Source organism: Poromitra crassiceps, assembly GCF_964638095.1.
Source record: "Poromitra crassiceps genome assembly, chromosome: 11".
NCBI lineage: Eukaryota > Metazoa > Chordata > Actinopteri > Beryciformes > Melamphaidae > Poromitra > Poromitra crassiceps.
The window spans coordinates 26,033,270-26,058,911 of NC_139643.1; the positions used below are offsets into that span (position 1 = coordinate 26,033,270).

Genomic DNA, 25,642 nt, shown 5'->3' on the forward strand with positions numbered 1-25,642 from the left:
AGAGAGGAGAAACGCCATTGAAACGCCCCTCGGCGCGCTGTGCTGGTTGCCTTGCTGCAGGGCGAACCTGGATTGAGTTGTTCGCGGTAGTCAAACCCGTGACGAACATGATCGATCCGGTTCCAGCGCCTGGTCCCAAAGCCAAGCCGGACCCGTTCCTGTGTCGCAGCATTCGTCCCAGCCCGAACGAGAGGAGGAAAACGATGCAGAGGCAGAGGAGGCTAGACGCTGATCTCAGACCAGTTTGGTGTTCCCCTCCTATGCTAATTTGCGGGGCGATCAATAGTGTTCCCTTGGAAGGAGGTGCGATCCAGCAGCAGCTGTGGACAGAACTCTCTCTCTCTCTCTGTGTGTGTGTGTGTGTGTGTGTGTGTGTGTGTGTGTGTGTGTGTGTGTGTGTGTGTGTGTGTGTGTGTGTCTGTGTGTCTGTGTGTCTGTCTGTCTGTCTGTCTGTCTGTCTGTCTGTGTGTCTGTCTGCACACTCACTCACACTGAGTAAACTGTATTGTTGAATGTAAAAAAAGCACTTCATGTATATATATATATATATATTTTTTTTTGTCATTTGTGTCATAACAAATAATATTTACATGTCTGATGTCAATACAGTTCAAAATAAAAGAATTGAGAGCGAGTTCTGCCTGAGATTGTGTCTTTTACAAAAATGGCCTTTTCTGCTGTTTCTCTTCTCAGAGAGACCTTTTTGGTGAAAACAGGGTGTATATAAATGGCTATAAGTAGAGTACAGAACATGCTAAAAGCTAACTTTTTTTTTCCTGGTGAACCCAGAGACGTACATCTTCATTTTGAGGTATTGCAAATCACTTTGGTGCTAATAGATAATTTACTGTGGGTCTTGAAAGATGACCAACAATTATGAAAATCTTTGGCCTGTGCTAAATATTGGCAGTCCTAAACTGGCCATGAATGAGTTAAGCAGATGGAGATATGATGTCAGCTGGTGTGGGGAGTCAAATGGTGCAGAACACACATAAGTAGATGGACATAATGATGTTAGCTGGTGTGGGGAGTCAAATGGTGCAGAAGAACACAGCTAAGCAGCTGGAGATATGTCAGCTGGTGTGGGGAGTCAAATGGTGCAGAACACACATAAGCAGATGGATATATGATGTCAGCTGGTGTGGGGAGTCAAATGGTGCAGAACAAGCAGATATGATGTCAGTTGGTGTGGATGCCTGGGGCACTGCTATGATAGTATGGATTGGCCGCTGAATGTCGGAGGACTATATAAAGGTAGAGCAGACGGGCAGACCGCCAGAGAAGAGAGAGAGCAGACCAACACACAGCAGAGAGAGAGAGAGAGAGAGAGCAGACCAACACACAGCAGAGAAGAGAGAGAGAGCAGACCAACACACAGCAGAGAGAGAGAGAGCAGACCAACACACAGCAGAGAGAGAGGGAGCAGACCAACACACAGCAGAGAGAGAGGGAGCAGACCAACACACAGCAGAGAGAGAGGGAGCAGACCAACACACAGCAGAGAGAGAGAGAGCAGACCAACACACAGCAGAGAGAGAGAGAGCAGACCAACACACAGCAGAGAGAGAGAGAGCAGACCAACACACAGCAGAGAGAGAGGGAGCAGACCAACACACAGCAGAGAGAGAGAGAGAGCAGACCAACACACAGCAGAGAGAGAGGGAGCAGGGTTGCCACTCCTTTGTAATGATAGAGTTCAAGCACTTTTCGAGGACAAATTATTTAAAAAATGATGGGCCAATAATTCACAGGGATGTTCACATATACATTAATATACCAGTCTCGTAAGTCGTCGAATGTACATTTGTTTCCAGTCATGCTTACACATGGGAATGAATCATTAACACTTAACATCAACTCAAAGCTATCTCGACATCCTCGTGCATTCCTGCTTGTAGCCTACGTGGAGAGCGATTCTGTAAATATTAGGGATGTCCCGATCCGATCACGTGATCGGAGATCGGGGCCGATCACGTGATTTTTAGAAGATCGGAATCGGGGGGAAAAGATCGGGAGTAAAAAAAAAAAAAATTTTTTTTTTTTTTTTTTTAATTCAACAAACATGACCATGTTCACGTCTTAAACTCATCCTGAGGCCTTAGTTTTGGTTTTAAATTACATATCATCATTAATTTATTTAGTGTCGCACAGAGCAGAAGAATTTACGAAAACAAACGCATTTCCTGATTTACATTGTTATTGCACTATTCTGCACATCATTTGTTTTAGTTTACATGGTTATTTTGTGGTGCATTACTGATAAGCTTTATTTTATTTTGTTTTAAATTTTGAATCCATGTTGGATATAATGAATATACTGTTAAATAAAAAAGCCATATCCATGTTGGATATAATGGATAGTTAGTTGGATACTGTTAAATAAAAAAACAATCTTAAGGGTCAACTTGATTGCAGTTTTTTCTTTTCTTTTTTCTTAATGCATTGCCGAAAGATCGGATCGGGAAAAATCGGTATCGGCAGATACTCAAAATCACATGATCGGGATCGGATCGGGAGCAAAAAAAATGTGATCGGGACATCCCTAGTAAATATGAAGAAAGCGTATCAAGTTTGGCCCCGGCAATTTTGAGATGACGGAGTGCACAAGGCTCAAACTCAGAGATTCCGGTAGGCTAAATGCAAGCACTTTTAAGGACCTCACAAATCACGCACTTTCAATAACTTCATTTTTTCTTTTTAAACTGCGAGAGAGAGATGGAGAGAGAGAGAGAGAGAGGGAAAGAGAGATTAAGAGAGAGCTAGAGAGAGGAAGAGAGAGAGACAGAGAGAGAGAGAGAGAGAGGGAAAGAGAGATTAAGAGAGAGCTAGAGAGAGAGAGAGAGAGAGAGAGAGAGAGAGAGAGAGAGAGAGAGAGAGGGAAAGAGAGATTAAGAGAGAGCTAGAGAGAGGGTGAGAGAGAGAGAGAGAGAGAGAGACAGAGAGAGAGAAATCAGACAACAAAGCACACTGTCCCATCACATCACCCACCGACACGATCTCCAGCATCTCGGCCCTGCTGATGTATCCGTTGCCGTCCAGGTCGTACATGCTGAAGGCCCACTTGAGCTTCTGGTCCAGGCGGCCGCGCGACGTCACGCTGAGCGCGATGATGAACTCCCTGAAGTCGATGGTGCCGTCCCCGTTGGCGTCGAACGTGCGGAAGACGTGCTCGGCGAACTTGGAGGCGTCGCCGTACGGGAAGAAGTTGCCGTAGATCTTCTTGAACTCCTCCATGGAGAGCGCGCCGCTGGGGCAGTCCCGCAGGAAGCCCTTGTACCACTCGGTGATCTCGTGCTCGGTGAAGTCCGTGTTCTCCATCAGGTCCTGCATGATCTCGGGACGGAGCTTGCTGTTCTGTTTGCCCATGGTTGCTGCTGCTTCTGTCTTCTTCTGGCCGGCTGCTGCTGCTGCTGTGAGGGCGGCTGTTCTTTAGACTGTTGACAGTGTGGGAGGAGGAGAGGAAGAGAGAGAGAGGTTGTTAGAAGTCATCTGAAAGGACCTTGAGTCTTGCTGCTAAAAGACGAGAAGAGTTAGGGCTGGGCGATATGGGAAAAATATATCATAAAAAAAAAATCCAATCCAATCCCAATCCATGAGCAATATGGACCAAAAAAATCATATCTCTGTAGGCTGAATGGCGATACATATTTTGGTATTTTGTACAAAGTGAGATAAATGTTTAGTTGTATGTCAAAGCCACACGTGAGATGTCAGAAGCCCTTTAATTAAAAAAACAAGACTGATCAAAATAAAATGCAAAGACAGAGTTTCCTTCCCTGACTATATTGGCTATCACAAAATATTTACACAATGAGATTTTTGATCAAGAATCCTCAGTAATGTGGATATAAATAAGTGGGTAAAGGAAAATAATAGAACAGCTAGAACAGTGTTTAGAAAACGACAATCACTCGTAATGCAGCCTATATTACGATATCCAAACTGTATGACGATATCAAGTCTCATATCCATATCTTGATATAATATCGCTATATTGCCCTGAGTTGTTGATTTTGGCGAGATTTCAGTCTAAGGCCCCAGGGTTTAATTTTATTTGATTATCTCCCCGCACAATTTGTTTCACTTGTTATTTTGTTGGTTCCTTCCTTGTTTCATTACTAATAATGAGTAGATTGAAATAAGACGGAACAGAGCAAACTGAGGCAGGAGACGAAGCGGAGTGCCAAGCGGAGTACAGTATGTGGTCTGAATCAGATGCGGAGCCCAGATGAGATTAGTATTCTGAACAGTGCATCTGTTGAAACAACCACCAAATGTTTTTCACAGTGCAAGACTACCCCACGTGCACAAACACACCCTCACTTGAAACACACATGCTACTGAATGATAACCCACATTTACAGTAAGCAGTCACAGGAACACCTCACCACGATGGCGTCTGTGGCTGTGTGTGTGTGTGTGTGTGTGTGTGTGTGTGTGTGGGTGTGCGTGCGTGCGTGTGTGCGTGTGCATCTCTGCAGATGTGACTTCTACTTCCTGCAGGAACTGTCAACTCCACACACACTCCACATCACTGCACGTGATAATAATGGAGGCAGCGCTGACCTACTTTGGCTTTTGAGAAGGCATTGAGAAGCGCTCGTTCCCTCATCGCTAAATGCGTTGGTGTGCTGCTGGCAGAAAAGAAAGAGGGCAGAAAAGATACAAGATACATCGAGGCGAAACTTGAGTCCAACTTGACCCGCAGAGTCTAAATGGCAAGTTGTGCGCTCGCCAGGCACTGCGTGATTCAAAACATGGCTGAAGGAGCAGACAGACAGACAGACAACGAGCTGATCCATTGTGCATGTCTCACAAGAGAGTCACTCTCTCCTCTGGAATGAATGGGCCCATAGACAAAGTCAACAAACGACATGGAATCCGGTTCATCGACGACGACCACCACAGCTAACTGTCCTTAGCACGCGCCACTGTCAGAGATGACCACCACAGCTAACTGTCCTTAGCACGCTCCCCTGTCAGAGATGACCACCACAGCTAACTGTCCTTAGCGCGCTCCCCTGTCAGAGATGACCACCACAGCTAACTGTCCTTAGCGCGCTCCCCTGTCAGAGATGACCACCACAGCTAACTGTCCTTAGCATGCTCCCCTGTCAGAGATGACCACCACAGCTAACTGTCCTTAGCATGCTCCCCTGTCAGAGATGACCACCACAGGTAACTGTCCTTAGCGCGCTCCCCTGTCAGAGATGACCACCACAGCTAACTGTCCTTAGCGCGCTCCCCTGTCAGAGATGACCACCACAGCTAAGTGTCCTTAGTACGTTCCACTGTCAGAGATGACCAGCACAGCTAACTGTCCTTAGCGCGCTCCCCTGTCAGAGATGACCACCACAGCTAACTGTCCTTAGCGCGCTCCCCTGTCAGAGATGACCACCACAGCTAACTGTCCTTAGCATGCTCCCCTGTCAGAGATGACCACCACAGCTAACTGTACTTAGCACGCTCCCCTGTCAGAGATGACCAGCACAGCTAACTGTACTTAGCACGTTCCACTGTCAGAGATGACCAGCACAGCTAACTGTACTTAGCACGCTCCCCTGTCAGAGATGACCAGCACAGCTAACTGTCCTTAGCATGCTCCCCTGTCAGAGATGACCACCACAGCTAAGTGTCCTTAGTACGTTCCACTGTCAGAGATGACCAGCACAGCTAACTGTCCTTAGCGCGCTCCCCTGTCAGAGATGACCACCACAGCTAACTGTCCTTAGCATGCTCCCCTGTCAGAGATGACCACCACAGCTAACTGTCCTTAGCGTGCTCCCCTGTCAGAGATGACCACCACAGCTAACTGTCCTTAGCACGCTCCCCTGTCAGAGATGACCACCACAGCTAACTGTACTTAGCACGCTCCCCTGTCAGAGATGACCAGCACAGCTAACTGTACTTAGCACGTTCCACTGTCAGAGATGACCAGCACAGCTAACTGTACTTAGCACGCTCCCCTGTCAGAGATGACCAGCACAGCTAACTGTCCTTAGCATGCTCCCCTGTCAGAGATGACCAGCACAGCTAACTGTCCTTAGCACGCTCCCCTGTCAGAGATGACCAGCACAGCTAACTGTCCTTAGCGCGCTCCCCTGTCAGAGATGACCACCACAGCTAACTGTCCTTAGCACATTCCACTGTCAGACAGCTAGTTGCCACTGAGCTGTTCAGGCTAAAGACGGAGAGAAGCTTAGCCCAGGATAATGACAGTCAGCAATGTCATGTCAGGCCGACGTGAAGACGTAAAGTACAGGTACATGATGCCATAGGCACTGATGATGTCATAGGCATTGACATCATGAGTGACAGTGATGTCATCAGTGATGCAAAGTTGAGCAAATGTGCGCTGCGCATGCCAATAGAGCAGGCGATTGTGTGCTGTGCATGCCAATAGGGCAGGCGAGGCCACGCAGCAGCCGAGCTGCGGGCGAGGCCGCGCAATGGCCGAGCTGCGTGAGGGCCGATACCCTAGTCATATACAATTTAGTAAGTGGGCTCTGTCTGTCTGTGATTTTGGTCCCACATTGTGAGATTTGTGATGATTTTGGCCAGTAATGATGTCACTGATGATGTCACAATGTCTACGACATCATCACTCAATGTGACTCTACTTGTCACTGATCACTCACTGACGTCATCAGTGCTGTGTGAAGTTGAGCAATTGTGCCAATAGAGCAGGCGAGGCCACGCAGCAGCCGAGCTAGTTACATTTCATATCCAACCAGAGGGTCGTAAACAGGACTGGACTGTCCCAACAACATCGCTTTACTGTTGTCTAATGAGAATGTGAAAAGCTTTTGTTTTTGTGAGGGAGTTGGTGCAGTCTGAGGGGCCCTTTACACGAGGACAGTTTCTGGAAGAAACGACACAATAGCGTTTCCTTCACACCTTTTCCTTCACACCTTCTCCCTGTTTACATGAGCGCTGTTGAATTTTTAAAACGCCGTAATGTACATGCCAGGTCGCTAGGTGGCAGTGTGATCACCTTATTCTTTGCCCATACAAGGACGCTTCTGCATGACGTCATTTCGTAATCGTCTTTCCGGTTTTAAACAAGGAAGAGAGTATGCCTACCGCAGTCATTTAACACATTCACTGCCAGCCTTTTTTTTTTACTGTAGGTAGGTTCTGCCAGAGGGTTTTTTTGAGGATTCTGGCTCATCTTTCAAGACCCGAGGATTCTTTTCTGCTAAGATTTTGTGAACACACAATATCTCAAAAGAACTAATAGAATGTGTGCTTTCTCTGTCTAAAAGAGTTAGTTTGTAGAGTTAGTAGTTATGTAAGCATTAGCAGTTGAATACAGCATGGTTTCAGCGTCTGGAAATTTATTCAGAGATAAACGGCTTTTTGTGAAATTCGATAGAACAGTCACTTTAACCATTCATTTTTGGCATCAGTAAGACGTCAGACATCTAAACAATAGTTTTGAACAGTAATTTCCTCCATAACAGCAGGAAACCCCCCTCTGCTTCCAACTCCTCCCTCCGTGGGCGTTCTCCTCCGCAGCGTTTGTCACAAGCGAGTGTTCTGCTGCTGCTGCTGCTGCTGCTGCTGCTGCGAGTTTGAGCAGCCTCCCTCCCTGGCAGCGAGTGTGGATAGGGCTCACTTGTTTCTTGGGTTTGAGAGCTTTGATGAAGCTTTGTGCGATTCTAGGCTTTATGCTGCGTGTTTCAAAGTGTTTTCCACCCAGTCTATTTTTGGAATCCCCCACCGCCAGCTCCCAGCGCGATAATGCGCGGAAGTGAAAGCGTTTTCGCCAATCCATTTTACAGTAGAGAATGGTTTCCTCACGCGTTACCCTACAGTTTTGGCTCTGCTTTTCATAGTGTGGAGAGCACTGTCGCCACTTAGTGGGTCCGTGGAATGGGTTGTACACGTTCGCTGACTCCAATATTTTTATAGGAGACGTGGGGAGCGTTGATCCACGTCCCACCGTCAAAAAAAAAAAAAAAAAATTTAAGCCGAGATAACTCGTCCTTGGCAGTGAACCGTTGGATTCTGTAAGCCGAGATAACTCGTCAATGGCAGTGAACGTGTTAAGACTTGCCAAAAAGCTGTTTTCAAGCGAAAAAACCCCCAAACTGTTTTAAAGTTTTAATATTTGTCGGGTGAGAACGTAACATATATGTGACCAGTTTATCAGAATAACGCCTATTAGAAATCTTTAACAAACAGCGAGGACCGGGAGCGCTGAGTGTGCTATCTGTCAAACCCTACTGTAGGCCACTGGCAGTGAGAAAACACTGAAGTTGGCCGCAGTGTAGCTTAATTCTGAATGTTGCCAAAACTTCATTCATACTGACGTTTTATTTTGAAAATGGTTGCCAACTCGCGCACGGCTATGGCGTAATCGCGTGTGCAGGCATGTCAGAGTTCCTGAAATGAGCCGTCTCAAGCGGTCTCAAGCGATTACACAGCGCCCTCAGCGGGAAGCGTCACCAAGAATTTGGTGGTTTCAAAATGTGTCGTTTCCTAAGCCCAAATTCGCCGTCGCCGTCTAAAAGGGAGGCACTAACGATAAAATAATTCCCCGTCACCATAGGAAACCATCCTCGTGTAAAGTGCCCCTGAGTACAATTCCCTATAAGAAAGGTGTTTATCTCTCTCTCTCTCTCTCTTTCTCTCACTCACTCAGACACACACACACACACACACACACACACTCACTCACACTCACGTCACACACACACAAAATTCCATATAGTCAGCTCTAATCATTTAATTAAGTCAGAGTAAACAATGGGCTTTGACGAGTGACAACAACGTGTAATGAGTTCCCTGCTGTCACCTGGTGTTGCCTCCAGCAGCAGTGTGAGAGCTGGAGAGGAGCAGTTAACACCTGACACATTTGTCAGTGCAGGAACAATGTACAGGGTTTAGCTGGGGACAGCTGAACTACCAACTGACAGTCTGCCTTCCAATTACAATACTCTAGCATACTCACACTCATGCAGGGACAATATGTAGATAAACGTATATACCGTAAATTCCGGACTATAAGCCGCACCTTTTTTCCCGTTTTTTGGGCTTTTTTGGCCCCTGCGGCTTATATAACGGTGCGGCTTATCTATGGATTTTTTCCAAAAAAAAAAAAAAAAAAAAAAAAATCTCTCTTTTTTAGCACTCTTTCTAACTATAAATCCACTTCTGTTTTAATTTCCTCTCTTGCCCTCTTTTCACCACACTGTATGACACTGTATGACACTGTGTGCACTGTAAAAAACAACACAGGTGGTGTTGTGTTATGTTGTTTTGTTGAAATGTTAATAAATGGGAGCTTCCTCAAACAGCCATCTCTTTCCCGACAATCCCCTCTGTGCATGAACCCTTACATATGGTAATTAAACATTAAAACACAATAAAAAAAAATAAAAAAATAAATAAAAAAAAACCATTAAAACACCCGCGGCTTATAGTCCGGTGCGGCTTATATATGTAAAAAATAGTCAACTTTGCAGGTGCGGCTTATACACCGGTGCGGCTTATAGTCCGGAATTTACGGTACATTTATTTATATATATATATATATATATATATATATATATATATATAACATATTGTATATATTTACTCGATTTGATTGCACTTGCAACTTTGTGATTGCTTTTAGTTATCTTCCTACTTCTTATCTCTGTATATTGATGTGACCGCTACGCTGCATACAGACACTAAGACAAATTCCTCGTATGTAACTTCCATACTGTGGCAATAAAAGAGATTCTGATTCTGATTCTGATACCCAACCATTCTTAAGATCTGCGATTAACAACTTCTGTGGTACGTCTTTCCCCGTGACTTCAATGTAGGGATGTCCCGATCACATTTTTTTTGCTCCCGATCCGATCCCGATCATGTGATTTTGAGTATCTGCCGATACCGATTTTTCCCGATCCGATCTTTCGGCAATGCATTAAGAAAAAAGAAAAGAAAAAACTGCAATCAAGTTGACCCTTAAGATTGTTTTTTTATTTAACAGTATCCAACTAACTATCCATTATATCCAACATGGATATGGCTTTTTTATTTAACAGTATATTCATTATATCCAACATGGATTCAAAATTTAAAACAAAATAAAATAAAGCTTATCAGTAATGCACCACAAAATGTACAACCACAACCATGTAAACTAAAACAAATGATGTGCAGAATAGTGCAATAACAATGTAAATCAGGAAACGCGTTTGTTTTGGTAAATTCTTCTGCTCTGTGCGACACTAAATAAATGAATGATGATATGTAATTTAAAACCAAAACTAAGGCCTCAGGATGAGTTTAAGACGTGAACATGGTCATGTTTGTTGAATAAAAAAAACAATTTTTTTTTTTTTTTTTTTTTTTTTACTCCCGATCTTTTCCCCCCGATTCCGATCTTCTAAAAATCACGTGATCGGCCCCGATCTCCGATCACGTGATCGGATCGGGACATCCCTACTTCAATGCATGACAGAGGATTGCATTATGATAGGCATTTGAAACTGTAATCTTCAGGGTGTCTAAAGTCTTTAGTGTCCCTGTTTTTGGCAGAGATTGTAGGAAGAAGCAAACAAACCAGCACCTGTGATTTATTTATCACCTGCCTGGCTACTTGTTCAGTTTAGATTTGGCTTTTGAAAAAGAAAAAGTCTTTACATGCAACAAACAGCAAAAATGATCAATCAAGCCGCAATAAACTCAGAGCAGCGTCAAGTACGCCAGAATAACATTGAAACTTCTGGTTAAAACCTTCACAATAATGGTAATTAAATAAACGGATAGCTTCATTGATGCATGTTGCAATGTTTTTGTGTGTGTGTGATCCAAAACACACAGAAGACATATAGAACACAGACCACTAAAAGTCAATTTTAACACGTAGTGAGTCGACGGCCCTGATTTTTATTTACCCAGTTATAAATTACTTTTATTTTGAAGGTAAAAATGCCTAGCTTCCTCTATTCTGTCTATTTGTAACGGGCTTGATTTAGCTTTGTAGGATTAAAATTTAAATGAATTTTCCACGCGATAGAGTGACACAGAAGTCACGAATGGTAATAAACTGCTCCAGATTGTGTCGTCACCTGAATTCCCAATGACTACTACTTCAGGTAAGGAACACACCAGGAAGGAAGACCAGCGATCTCTACCACTTTCATCTACTACTAAGCAATATTTAGTAGTATTTCAACTTCAACATCTTTTTACGCTGACAGAGATGGGTCATCATTTTGGGAAATCCAAAACCAGCTATCAGAATAAGACGAAAGACTGGAACTGGAACTAGGAGCAAAAATGTAGTGACTGAGAAAATTTGGGAACCCGACTTTTGCCCAAATGTGAACAGTGTCGCGTTGTGTGCCTTGCAAAATCGCAAATTCTGTCAACCTTACTGTGAGACTCCACGTCAGATCGCCTACAGAGCATCAAGACTTGCTCCACAATGAACTGCTATTCTTGACTTTTCATTCTCCTTACTGCAATGTCCGCCCCCCCCCCCCCACACACACCCATCTACACACCCACACCCACACAGTACACCCACTCACACGCGCACACACACACACACACACACACCCCACACACACACACACACACACACACACACACAAGACTTATTAGTCATTCATTCAGTCAGTCATCCAAATCTTCGTCATCCTGACTAGCTCATTCATTGACTTGATCAAGTCATTCTTTGTGTGGCACACAGGACCACTACATTGTCTGCCATCTACACTTTAATTGGTTAATGGCTTGTGGAGAGTTTCCATGATTATTGAGGCTGTTGCCATGGTGACGGACCGTACGGTACAATCACTCTTGTTTCTGGCAGTGAGAAGAATTATGATACAATCTGACTCATATCTGTTGTGTGGACACATGTAAGACGACTCAATTCTAACACAGCAGTTGCACTGCCTTTGAATCAACACAATAACACACATTCCCTAAAGAGTAATAATAGGCTATGGTTGTATAAATGTATTTGTTTTTAGTTTCATTCATAACTATTGAACATCGAACTACAGACTATTTCAAGACTTGCTTGTTAAACATCCAATTAGTAATGTGGAGGACAGGACACATTTGATGAAAATGTCTCTCAGCCTCCTCCCTCATCCCTCGCTCTCTGTCCATGTCTCTCAGCCTCCTCCCTCATCCCTCGCTCTGTCTGTCCATGTCTCTCAGCCTCCTCCCTCATCTCTCGCTCTCTGTCTGTCCATGTCTCTCAGCCTCCTCCCTCATCCCTCGCTCTCTGTCTGTCCATGTCTCTCAGCCTCCTCCCTCATCCCTCGCTCTCTGTCTGTCCATGTCTCTCACCCTCCTCCCTCATCTCTCGCTCTCTGTCTGTCCATGTCTCTCAGCCTTCTCCCTCATCTCTCGCTCTCTGTCTGTCCATGTCTCTCAGCCTCCTCCCTCATCTCTCGCTCTCTGTCTGTCCATGTCTCTCAGCCTCCTCCCTCATCTCTCGCTCTCTGTCTGTCCATGTCTCTCAGCCTCCTCCCTCATCTCTCGCTCTCTGTCTGTCCATGTCTCTCAGCCTCCTCTCTCATCTCTCGCTCTCTGTCTGTCCATGTCTCTCAGCCTCCTCCCTCATCCCTCGCTCTCTGTCTGTCCATGTCTCTCAGCCTCCTCCCTCATCTCTCGCTCTCTGTCTGTCCATGTCTCTCAGCCTCCTCCCTCATCTCTCGCTCTCTGTCTGTCCATGTCTCTCAGCCTCCTCCCTCATCTCTCGCTCTCTGTCTGTCCATGTCTCTCAGCCTCCTCCCTCATCTCTCGCTCTCTGTCTGTCCATGTCTCTCAGCCTTCTCCTTCATCTCTCGCTCTCTGTCTGTCCATGTCTCTCAGCCTCCTCCCTCATCTCTCCCTCTCTGTCTGTCCATGTCTCTCAGCCTCCTCCCTCATCTCTCGCTCTCTGTCTGTCCATGTCTCTCAGCCTCCTCCCTCATCTCTCGCTCTCTGTCTGTCCATGTCTCTCAGCCTTCTCCCTCATCTCTCGCTCTCTGTCTGTCCATGTCTCTCAGCCTCCTCCCTCATCCCTCGCTCTCTGTCTGTCCATGTCTCTCAGCCTCCTCCCTCATCTCTTGCTCTCTGTCTGTCCATGTCTCTCAGCCTCCTCCCTCATCTCTCGCTCTCTGTCTGTCCATGTCTCTCAGCCTTCTCCCTCATCTCTCGCTCTCTGTCTGTCCATGTCTCTCAGCCTTCTCTCTCATCTCTCGCTCTCTGTCTGTCCATGTCTCTCAGCCTCCTCCCTCATCTCTTGCTCTCTGTCTGTCCATGTCTCTCAGTCAAGACGAGACGGTATCTGATGACAACATTGCACCTCATCCCTCTCCCTTCTGGCTGCAGCTTTGCGTGCTTTAACAGAAGAGGTCCGAGCTGAACACTGAACATCCTCAGGACCAGTCAGCCTAAGGTCTCGGCTATTTCTGGGACTTGTACAGGCTTTGACATCACACAGCCTGAGATTAACCTTTAAGGCTCTTACCTGCTGCTAGCAGAACAGTGAAAAAGCACAGTTACATAACACATGACACCTGGCCGGGTCGCGTGGTCCAGCCCAGCTCCTGCTCTGTCGCTGTGGACGAACGTCTCCTAAGGTCAAGCAGGTGAGCAGCAGGCTGTACCGAGTGTCTCTGAGAAGGACAGAGGCTCTAATCTTGACTTGTCCATATTAGCGATTAGCCAACAAGCTGTCACTCTAAAGTTTCTAATAACAGAGACAACACACATGTCAACAGAGACATGCTGTGTTTACCAGAGACAACACACACGTCAACAGAGACACGCTGTGTTTAACAGAGACAACACACACGTCAACAGAGACATGCTGTGTTTAACACTGCTTGAGATGACACAGAGGACGAGGCCAACGTGCTGAAACAACTGGCCAGCAGGCAGCACTGCATCATACACTCCACTAAAGACAGTAGTGTGAATCGATGTAAGACATCGGTGATATCAACTGGAAGTCAGAGGGAGGCTAAAAGCAAAACTGTGACACTGTCCGTGACATTTCATTGCTTACTTGATCTGGTGTCGTCAAAGCTCACCTAAAGCTTAGTTCACAGACACCAGGTGCTCTGAGCCCTCGGCGAGCTGTTGTTGTTGCTCGGGGACAACCTGATCAGAGGCAAATCATGTTGGCTCGGCGCTTGTTGCAAATCAGCACTGGCTTGTGTGAACTGTTGAAAGAGCTCGCCCCCGAGTGCTCACTCACCGATGAGTCACAGAGGTCTGACAGATATCCAGCCTGCTAAATATGTGCTGGTGGTGTCGGGGGAGAGCAGAGCGTGGTGAGGCAGACCCGGGCCGGGGTGATGTGTGCTGTCTGTCTGCAGCACGCTACAAATCTCAGCCCAAGACTCCCACAGATAATCCAACACAGAGCAGAGAGCCGGGGGAGGCAGGCAGAGGGAGGGAGGGAGGGAGGGAGGGAGGGGCCGAGCCAGAGTGAATGACAGACGCCGGATCACGGACAGTGACTTTCTGTTTGACGGTCATGAATGAAACATTCATAATGAAATATGAGCTATTCTGTGAGCAGGCTGCAGAGCTGCGGGCATTCATTCACCACCTTACAGGCAAGCAATTATTACATTTTAGACAATATCTGCAACCTGATATTCACCCGACACCCACACAGGTCAACGTGAAATCACCGTTTTTCATCAGTGACCATGTTTTAAGTCTAATAAACCATTAACTCATTGAGTGCCATGGACGAACATGTTCGTCAATTGCGTTTTTTGACGGTGGGACGTGCATCAAAGCCAGATCCATCTCCTGTGAAAGTATGGTGGCTGTTGAAGGTGTAAAAGCTATTTTAGGGACCCATTAGGTGGCGACAGTGCTCTCCAGATTACAGAAAGGCCAGGAGAAAAGAGAGAAGAAGTCGTTGGGGAAACGGAAATCGCATCGCATCCGTATGCATCGATATGCATGAAGCATAACGTTAGCTGTGCCTGCAGCAGCCAATCTGCTGCCACAATTGAGCACCTCCGTGTCCGCTGCGATAGCCCATCCGCATGATTTTGTTATTAGTTGTTATTATTCTCAACTGGAAGCATGGGAGCCGGTGACAAATACACGCGGAACGCTGTAAAAAAGCTGGATGTAGCGGACTTTTCAGTGCAGAGCAAACGCAACAGAAAGCCCCAGAGACACTCCCATATGGAGGAGGAGTGTGCAGTTGAGGGGGGGGGGGGGGGGGGGTGGCACGCAGAGCAGCACACAACACCCAGACAGACCCAGACAGCAGGACAGGATTGGCAAACGCAAGCCAGAATATCTGATGCCCACCAGCAGCAAATCAAGACCAGCAAGAAGCTGCAACCAGCAGCGCACGCAGGGGCCAGCACTGCTGGTTGCAGCTAAAAAATATTGTTTTGCCAAACAAAATTCCTTGGTTTTCGCTGTTCTATTGAAGGAAATTATTTTTGAGGTGTGACTACATCAGAAAATATTAGCTTCAGTCAGTGATGTGCATGAAATGTTTAATTTCACAAAAGGCTCTTTATCTCAGCTTCTAGAAAAAAACGGCTGTTTTTGGTTAAATCAAGCTATCTTCTCCGGCTGATAACTAAAGAACGGAAAATGGTATCAATAAACCTTTTTTTGCTGCTGATACAATAGAGTCTCGTCGTTCTTTGTGCGTGTTCGGTGTTTACATAGTAATATAACACAATATTCTGTGGGCCTCGAGAAATCACTGAAAACGCTCTGAAACTCTGGCACTGGGAGCGTCCGTTCTCCAAAAGTGGCTGGCACTCAATGAGTTAAACAGGACAACTTTACTCTTATTTCAATAATCCAACTTCAGATAAAGACATCAGCCAAGCTTAGTGGCCCCCGATTCAAATGAAAGTCGAACGTGATTTTGATTTTGCATTCATGCGCAACTTGTGAAGCGCTCTCGATACTCCATATAGTACAGTTACATTTGAGTAATTATAGCAATTCAGTTTCACCTCTTCTAAATGCATGCGGGTGATGTGATTGATTAAGAGCCCAATACTTTCACAGTATTCTTTGACAAATAATGTTCTGTGTTGTCCTTGCATGTACAAGTGAATGTTGCCATGTCTATGTTGTCTGGCGCAGAATCTGAGATCATCATTAAAAACCATATTGTGAGGAAATATTTTGAATTGGATTGAATTGGTGGTCTGTGGAGGGAATGTTCTGAAGTTGCTGAGACACACTTGAGTTGATCCTGCTCTCTGGATGGATGGAGCAGCTCATATAGCCTATTCCAAAAAGGGAGGGACATCTTGGAGCGGGTTCAGCTATAGTAGCAGCTGGCAGGCCCGCAATGTTACCGCAGAGCATTTTGGAGGTGAAAAGATGCACATGACACTCGGGTGTCTTCTCAAACCAAACAGCACCTGCTGTGCAAAACGTCACCTTTTATCAAAAGATCAGCACCAGTGGCAGGAAACACTGCTGCAGTTGTGTCATAACCTTTCTACAGATGCCAGTGAAGTCCTATCTCCTATCAGAGAAGCCTTCCACTCACTTTGCCACTCTTTTCTCCTGAACCTGGCCTTCATCTCTGCTGCTGCATGTGAGCAACCAGCTGGCCTTCATCATCTGCTGCTGCATGTGAGCAACCAGCTGACCTTCATCTGCTGCTGCTGCTGCATGTGAGCAACCAGCTGGCCTTCATCTCTGCTGCTGCATGTGAGCAACCAGCTGGCCTTTATCTCTGCTGCTGCATGTGAGCAACCAGCTGGCCTTCATCTGCTGCTACATGTGAGCAACCAGCTGGCCTTCATCTGCTGCTACATTTGAGCAACCAGCTGGCCTTTATCTCTGCTGCTGCATGTGAGCAACCAGCTGGCCTTTATCTCTGCTGCTGCATGTGAGCAACCAGCTGGCCTTTATCTCTGCTGCTGCATGTGAGCAACCAGCTGGCCTTTATCTCTGCTGATGCATGTGAGCAACCAGCTGGCCTTTATCTCTGCTGCTGCATGTGAGCAACCAGCTGGCCTTCATCTCTGCTGCTGCATGTGAGCAACCAGCTGGCCTTCATCTCTGCTGCTGCATGTGAGCAACCAGCTGGCCTTCATCTCTGCTGCTGCATGTGAGCAACCAGCTGGCCTTTATCTCTGCTGCTGCATGTGAGCAACCAGCTGGCCTTCATCTCTGCTGCTGCATGTGAGCAACCAGCTGGCCTTCATCATCTGCTGCTGCATGTGAGCAACCAGCTGACCTTCATCTGCTGCTGCTGCATGCTGCATGTGAGCAACCAGCTGGCCTTTATCTCTGCTGCTGCATGTGAGCAACCAGCTGGCCTTCATCTCTGCTGCTGCATGTGAGCAACCAGCTGGCCTTCATCATCTGCTGCTGCATGTGAGCAACCAGCTGACCTTCATCTGCTGCTGCTGCATGTGAGCAACCAGCTGGCCTTCATCTGCTGCTGCTGCATGTGAGCAACCAGCTGGCCTTCATCTGCTGCTGCATGTGAGCAACCAGCTGACCTTCATCTCTGCTGCTGCATGTGAGCAACCAGCTGGCCTTTATCTCTGCTGCTGCATGTGAGCAACCAGCTGGCCTTCATCTGCTGCTGCTGCATGTGAGCAACCAGCTGGCCTTTATCTCTGCTGCTGCATGTGAGCAACCAGCTGGCCTTTATCTCTGCTGCTGCATGTGAGCAACCAGCTGGCCTTTATCTCTGCTGCTGCATGTGAGCAACCAGCTGGCCTTTATCTCTGCTGCTGCATGTGAGAAACCAGCGGAGGTTTCAATTGAAATCTCCGCGTTCTGCATCGCTCGACACACACACATCCAAGTGGTATCAGTGCTGTTATTAGTCAAGCCCGTCTGAAATTCAGCTGAAGCTATAGTCTGTCCTGTCACAGGCAGCTGAGCACAGACAGCTCATGATCTGTGTCATAAAAAAACATCTATAAAAAGGCCCCATAATAACGTTAGATAAAACGTTACATTAAAGTTTCTCATATTCACTCTGAACACGTCGTCGTAAACCTGCCATCTACCCGCCGAGATGTGAAGGGCTCGTTCAGCAATTTGGATTTTACGCCACTTTGACTCCAATTTCACTGTCTAACTGACACTGCTGTTAACTCTGGAAATCTTCTGCTGGTTACGGTTTGAGGCAGGAGCACCCGGTACTCTCACGTTACCAGTATCGTGCTGCTCACTGTCACCATTAATATCTGACTGCAACTCTATCTATCTCGTGTGTCATTTAGTAAGGTCAGCCTTGGCCCACTATCGGTCCGACCGGCACCAGTAGGATTGCCAACATCTCCAGCGGAACATTTTGTTCTTCTGGCGCTCTCACGCTCGGGTCCAACAGGGATCATCACAGGCCATCAATCAAACCGGAGTTATCATAGTAAAGTAGAACTGAAACAAATACGTGGAATAGGTGTCAAAAAAATAAGTAAAAAATCGGACTCTGTGCTATTACTGAACTAACATTATGATTATCTCATCTAATTTTAAAACTAAAATAAAACAACAATATAGCCTAGCTTTCGGTTTTGTCTAATTTGATCATGTAAAGGCTAAGAAAAATAGAATTTTGGTCTGTTTTTTACTGAATGCTAATTGAACATTTTTTTATAAATCTAATAAATAAATAAATATGACAAACTAAACTGAAATTCAAATAGAAATGGTAAAGCTAGTGCTACATAATTTTTTAACAAACTCAAACAACACTGACTGAAGCAAGCAAGCAACCCAGGCTCTTGAGGCACTGTCACTGTCCCCGGCTCAAGAAGTCACCTCTTGACGCCAACAACATCCACATTTGCTGTTTCCCCTGCAGAGGGTGCGAAACATAAGATAGAGTTTCAGATGAAAGTAGCAGTTTACAATGAGGCATTCCTCCTCGGGGGCCGATGGTCAAGTCACTCCTAAATCACAAGCTTTCATAGCAAACGCCAGAACTTCCCCTGACGCTTGCTGCTGTTTAAAACACCACGTTCTTCTCCACCCCCCCCCCCCCCCCCAGGGGCCAAATCGACCACCATATTATCTCCATCTGTCATTTCAATGGGGACGTTAAAGGAATTGCTTCTAATGCAAATGGCATCATTTCCGACTCAATTATCTCCACAATTAATAAGGTCTTGTTTCCATTAACAGTAATGCAGTGCTCCAGCAGTCTTCACAGGTGACTCATAGAGGCCTTTACACCTGTCACTAACATGCGTTTTCTGTGATCAGATTGCAATCGGATAGTGCTTGACCACATTAGCCTGATTTCATTTACACCTGGCGTTAGCATGATCAGATTGCAATCTGATCACCCAAAACGGGTGTCCTCTCAATCCACATACAGTTGCTGTATGCGGATTGAGAGGACACATTGCATTTATACTTGTGTTCAATGTGGTCACAATGCGTCGCTGACCACCTCCGGAGGTGGTTTGGCTGATTCGGATCGCAATCCGTCTTCAATGTGTCTTGGGGGCATTTACACCTGTACTTGCAAGTGGTCAAGCACTATCTGAATGTAATCTGATCACAGAAAACACATGTTAGTGCCAGGTGTAAATGGCCTCATACATGAACTACCAGCTTAAAAACACACTTATATGACTCAGCCATTGCTTCATTCATGTCCATTTCACACAGTTTCCCTCCTTTTCCAATGGGTTTGTTAAAATCCTACACCCCACCCCAGCTTAGAGGAAGCTGAGGTAACATCATCACAATGCTAAATGCAGCACATGAGCTTATTGTCAGGGAGCTTATGATGCGTGGATCGAGGCGCTGCACAAAACCACAACGATGACAGAGAAGCTATTATGAGAGAGCGTACGAACAAGATGAAATGTGTGGGTATGTATTGAAAAAACATTTCCAAGAAGAAGGCAGGCAGAGCTAAAAGAGCAGACTGGGGGAATGAACACACACTCGTGAACACACACCTAGCAAACCACCCACACACACACACACACACACACACACACACACACACACACACACACACACACACACACACACACACACACACACTCACACCAAATTGTCAGTGATTGCATGAGGAGAGAGCTGTTTACTTTGCACTAAAGTTCTAACGTGCCCTCAGTGCTAGAAGACAAAAGCCTGCAGAGATAGCTCGTATGGAAATGTTGATCGGTTTGATGATGACCCAACCGCTCTCGCCACCAGTCATATCTTACATCTGAGAGCGGCGCACAGCATCTGTGACATCTCTATGCAAAATATGTGCCTATGACTGACTAGCAGAAGCCAGTATCTCTCCCTCAACCATCTCACACAACATGCTGCGTTTTTCAACAACCTTCTTCCACGAGTTCACTCATCGTTTTTTTTTTTTCTCCTTTCGCTCCGGCTGCTCTTCTTCCTCTGAAGGCCCAGTTCCATTCAAAAGGACAGCGACTGCCAGACAAACCTAACTACAGAGGACGCTGCCACACCGAGGCCGGTCTGACCCAAAACAAGCAAACGAGACGCCCACGCAGCCGAAAATAGAGCTCCGCGTTCAGATTTAGCCCACGTTTAGCATCTTGAAAGTGTTTGGAGGGATGCTTTGACACCAAGGGGGCTATTATCCCGTGACTCCACCCGTGTGCACGCGTCTTATTGGTCCTACTTGTTGAGACTTTTGGTGGACATGGATTTCCATGGAAAGATTAGAGTCTATCATCGGGAGTAGTTTTCTCTTTCTGAGAGAGTGAGCCTCGTTCCCCTCATTTCTTCCATCTTACTTTCAAGATGTTGTTGAGCAATGAGCCCAAGCTTCTGTCTTCGCATGTCTTTTCCATGTCTGGTTGTCCTGCTTGGCTCTTCAGTTCACTGGGACTGCCGGAGAAAAGCCAACCCAGCCATGACGGGTCTTGTCTACTACATCCTACATCCAACTATTGATTTCAAAAGGCAATTAGCGTAGCCAGGGGCGCTAATTACCACCACCAGCCACCAGCCAAAATATGGCAAACTCGTTCTACAAACCATACCCAGCTTGTCTTCAGTCACTGTTTTTAATCCTCAGACCAACTTTGGCAGATGGAATTCTGAAACGGAGGTGATCAACTGATTTGAACACCCTGCTGTTGTTGTGCAGACACTTTGCATTCAATTATTTCCCCATTGCATTTAGTATTTGCCTATTAGCAATAAGGAAGCTAATGAGAAATATTTAGGGATGTCACAATATATCGTCCCACAATATATCGCGATATCAAAACGTGACAATATGTATCGTTGAGATGAAATCTCATATCGCGAGAAAAAGAAGCTGAACATGGTGGCAGTGATCTGCATCTGATTGCATGCTGCTCGGTCTTCTTTTCATTGCTTTGTTAGAACAGACGAGGGACGGTACAGACATGGAGGATGAAAATGGTGAAATTACTCAAATTAGCGTGGAGGATGCCCCCTCAACTTACAAATCGATCGCATCCTTAAAATATCGTATCGTTGTCGTGAACCAATATCGTGTATTGTATCGTGAACTGAGTGTATTGTGACACCCCTAGAAATATTGCATTACATTTAATGCTCCCAAGACAGTAAGCTCATTATAAGGAAACCACATTACACTGTTATTACATTGTCACAGTGAATGATTGAATAATGCCCCCCCCCCCCCCCCCCCCCCCCCCTCTGGGATCATAGTACACACACATAAACGCCAATCCGTAACAGCCAACTCAGAAAGGCATGGATTATAACCAGTGTTGGGCAAGTTACTTTAAAAATGTAATATACTACATATTACTAGTTACTTTCATTTGAAAGTAATAAGTTAATTTACAATATTACTTTCTGTGTAGAGTAACTCGTTACTTAGTACGCTACTTTTGCATTACTTTTACCAAAACAACAGCAGCAGCAGAATGACATCGCTGCCCCGGAAGCATCCTGAAAAATAATTTCAACCGCCTTGAAGTCAGTGTAAACAATCCAAAATTCTAAATGTTATTCTTTTCCTTTGTTATTGTCATCTGTAGTGGTTATTTGCATAAAAACACACAGTTTGATTAGGAAATGATTGTATCTTTTTGAAATATGTGCTTTGATTTAATAAAATGTAACTCAATTTGTAACTTGAGTTACTTGAGAAAGTAACTGGTATAATATGACTGAAATCCTATAAGTAATAAGTTATATTACTGAGTTACTGCTAAAAGTAATATATTACATGTAATATGTTACTTTTGTAATGAGTTACCCCCAACACTGATTATAACTGAAAAATAAACTACATTTCGACTCACTACCACCATGGATCTATTGCTCACTACCCTCCACTCAGTCTCGGGTCACATCCCCCCGCCTCAGCCTTCTGTTTGGGCAAGAAGAGAAGAGACTCCAGTCCTTGACTCCTTTTCACTTCCTGATTTGACTCTGCTACAAGTGTGAAGAGTGAAAACAAAACTGCGTCTCTCGTTTATAACGTTATTTATTGATCGTCAGCCTGGATGAAGTCACGTTAACCTCATCCGATTAGAAATGTCGGTAAAGCAGCTGTATCCCCGTCCAGCACGCTGCGCTTAACTGCTGCTAACTGCTGCATACTCCAATCCTCAGAGTTCTCACGTTATCATACAAAGTTATTGAGATACATTGTCAACGCAAAACCACTTTGTTACATTGTTACAGTGATCTTTCCTGCTATAAAGTGTCCTAACAGGGACACCGACCGTAGTTACAGACATTTCAACCTGTTATAACTCGGTCATTTCACCTGCGAGCTGGTGGAAGCAAAGTCCAGGAAGCAGAGAGAGAGAGAAACTGGAGAGGGACGGACACACCGCGTAAACTTACCTAGCTGGTAAGTTACTTGCTGAAGCTGTTGTTTGGGTGTAAACGTCTCTAATTACAGTCCATTACTATGCGTCTTCCCCACGAGTGGACCGTGTGTTGTCTGGGAGCGACGCAGAAACAGCTGCTCACAGTCGCAACTCCTCCAGGCTTGTCCTCTCTGCTCGCTGCTCAGCTAGCCCTGCGTGCAGAGCCCCACGCCGTGACGTCAAAACCCTGCCACGTGGTGCGGCAGCGGCCAATGGGAGCGCGCTGTGCTGTGCCTGGCAACAAGAAACCACAGGCACCTGGCTGCATGAGGCTTTGTAGCCTGTGTCAGACCAACAGAACTTACAAAAAAGTCACTATAACCTTCCTATAATGTGAACTATTAGGTGTGTGGTGTTCAATAAGTTTGTAGTAACCTTAAGAGTACTTTTTGTATTCTGGTAACACTTTATTAGGTATTAATGAAGTTATTAACAGTTAACTAATGTGTCTCATTAACTAATGGTGTTCATGTTAACTAAGGTTGGTGGGTTGAGGCATGAAGTCCCTGTTAATTAATTTACCCTTATCTTGTAAAAGAAAAACTTAAAATATTTTAAAAACTCAGCCTAAACTGTATTTCTAAGTATTGCATGATGGTGGTGGAACAGATGATGATTTTAACGAGCATGCATGGCATTTGCAGGCTGTTTCCAGGTACAGGACAGGTACAGCACAGGTACAGGACAGGTACAGGTCAGGTACAGGACAGGTACAGGACAGGTACAGGACAGGTGTTCTCAAGCACATTGTGAGCCATGCTTTGCCTAAGATGATTAGTGCAAGTCAAAGTCACAGGGCTTATTCAGCATGCGTTCTCTTAATGGCCTTATAAAGTACACGGACAAGCCCCTCCCTCCCCACTGAGTCAGCAAAATCCTCATCACAGTGACAGTTCCATCAGATAGGCCAACTACAGTGCACACACACACACACACACACACACACACACACACACACACACACACACACACACACACACACACACACACACACACACACACTAATCCTTCACTTCAATCATGAACTATACTGTATGTAAAAGAAAAGTTATGAATGTTTAAAATACATTAGCGAGTAGCAACACATGCATGCCATGCAGATATTAGTAATACAACAGTAAACAAAAGGGCAGCCAAATCATTTACAATATGAATTTGTAGCTTACAGGAAGAAGATTATTATGCTTTTTTTCATAGCAGCCGAAGATGGCGAGTTCTGCCTCCGGCTGAAGGGTCATTTTGTAGGCCTTAGAGTACCAGTCAAATATTTTGGCCCAGAATCCCGACAGTGAAGGGCAGAATCAGAAGGCATGAGACAGAGTGCCCTCTGACAGAAAATTTGTATGCTTAAATTAAAATAGCCATTTAATACTATTTTTCATTCATGCTTGCAATGCAGACTATACGGTGCAATGACACCTGCACCAATGCTGTGCCAATGTGAGCAACTCACAAGGATCAATGGGACATCAGCTTTGTTGTAAAGCTTGCTCTTATTGTTGTGATACCTTGTAAAAGGTGTTGTGTTGTTCTGCCTTTATCTAGTGGCTATCATGGTTAATATGCTCTCCTAATTGAAGTCATTGGCTTAGAGTTCATCAGTGTGTTTGACCCTGAGGGAGAGTCCCTGAGTGTCAGAACAGCCCCTCCCACCCAGCAGTGAGGCCCTGGTTGGCCACAGCTCAACATGGCTTGGAACATGGAGCGCCACCTTCTAAGTCCGCTGGCCCATGCCTCCACACGGGCTGTCGTTAGGTAACAGTGGCTTTAGTGGCAAGGCTAATTATCCGGTGCTGCGCGGTCACAGCATAGAGCAGAGGAGCAGCCAACACTCCTCAGTGATTATCTGTTACCTAAGCAGGTGGACATATGCTATACCTTGTGCTGTTGTGTACCCAGGGAAGACATGAAGAGCGGCTCCAGATTGGACATGAGATGATGAGAGATTGACTTTATTGTCCCCGAGGGGAAATTTGTTTCAGGCAAAAAAGGATGGTACAACTGCATAACATATAATGTCAGTAACACAGATACACAACACAACAGCAATGGACAATACACAGAGTTTGATTCCATCAGCACAGAGAAACAAACTCCTGTCACAAAGAGGCGTGTGGGGGAACTAAGTCTCCACCAAGTGAAACAACTTGGCTTTGGCCAACAGAACAATCCTATTTCAATCAGGAGAGACTAGAGACCAAAGAATGAATAAAGTGATATTTATTACAATAAAGTGAATGATGCATTACAGAAAGAATGATGAGAATAAAGTATTGTTATTAGTCTTTGGCGGTTAGACACCGCAGGGAGATCTTGAGAGAGCTGCATCAGCCCAGATCAGCATCCAGATATATCCCCCTGCAGTGTCTAGATACTGGTGGTGCTGGTGATCTCCTTCTGAGACTCATGATGAGACTCTTCCGACTGAAGAATCGGATAGGTCTGCGATGACCGGGAGGAGAAGGGGAGGAGGAGGGTGCGAGCCTGACAGCAGCGGTGTTTGAGAGGCTGAATGAGACAGAAACAAGCATATTTAAGGAACCCGCCTCCAAGCAATTGGCTTACGACTGGGTTGAGAAGCAATGTGATAGGCTTACACTGGAGGTGTGTAGGGTGAGAGGTGATGAGAGCAGTGATGTGACACTATGCAATTGGTTAACAGAGACTGGGCGGCAACCAGCTGATTGTTCATTGAAACCCGGAAATTGACTATTGTGATCTTGTGATTGAAGAGTGGAGATATAAAGTAAATGGATATTCTTCCTGGCTTGAACTTACGTTAAGAACTACATTAGTCATAATGGTAACATCACATACGAGGAAGTTAAATTCGACCAAAGTAAACCAACTAA

At 45.5% G+C, this 25,642-nt stretch overlaps 1 protein-coding gene across 2 annotated transcripts in view; it reads right to left on the reverse strand.

Annotated features, from left to right (window-relative positions):
- LOC310785563 (neurocalcin-delta B) overlaps positions 1-22,902 on the reverse strand; it is a 29,239-nt gene extending 6,337 nt beyond the window's left edge. For both annotated transcript variants that reach the window (XR_014553184.1, XM_083646681.1), the window contains exons 1-2: positions 22,765-22,902; positions 2,989-3,434 (exon numbers count right to left, since the gene is read on the reverse strand). Coding sequence is in view for 1 of the 2 variants with exons in the window: in XM_083646681.1 (XP_083502807.1) it covers positions 2,989-3,366 (378 nt within the window). In the remaining variant the exon portion in view is untranslated. The remainder of the gene's footprint in view (positions 1-2,988; positions 3,435-22,764) is intronic.
- Positions 22,903-25,642: the final 2,740 nt, after the last annotated feature.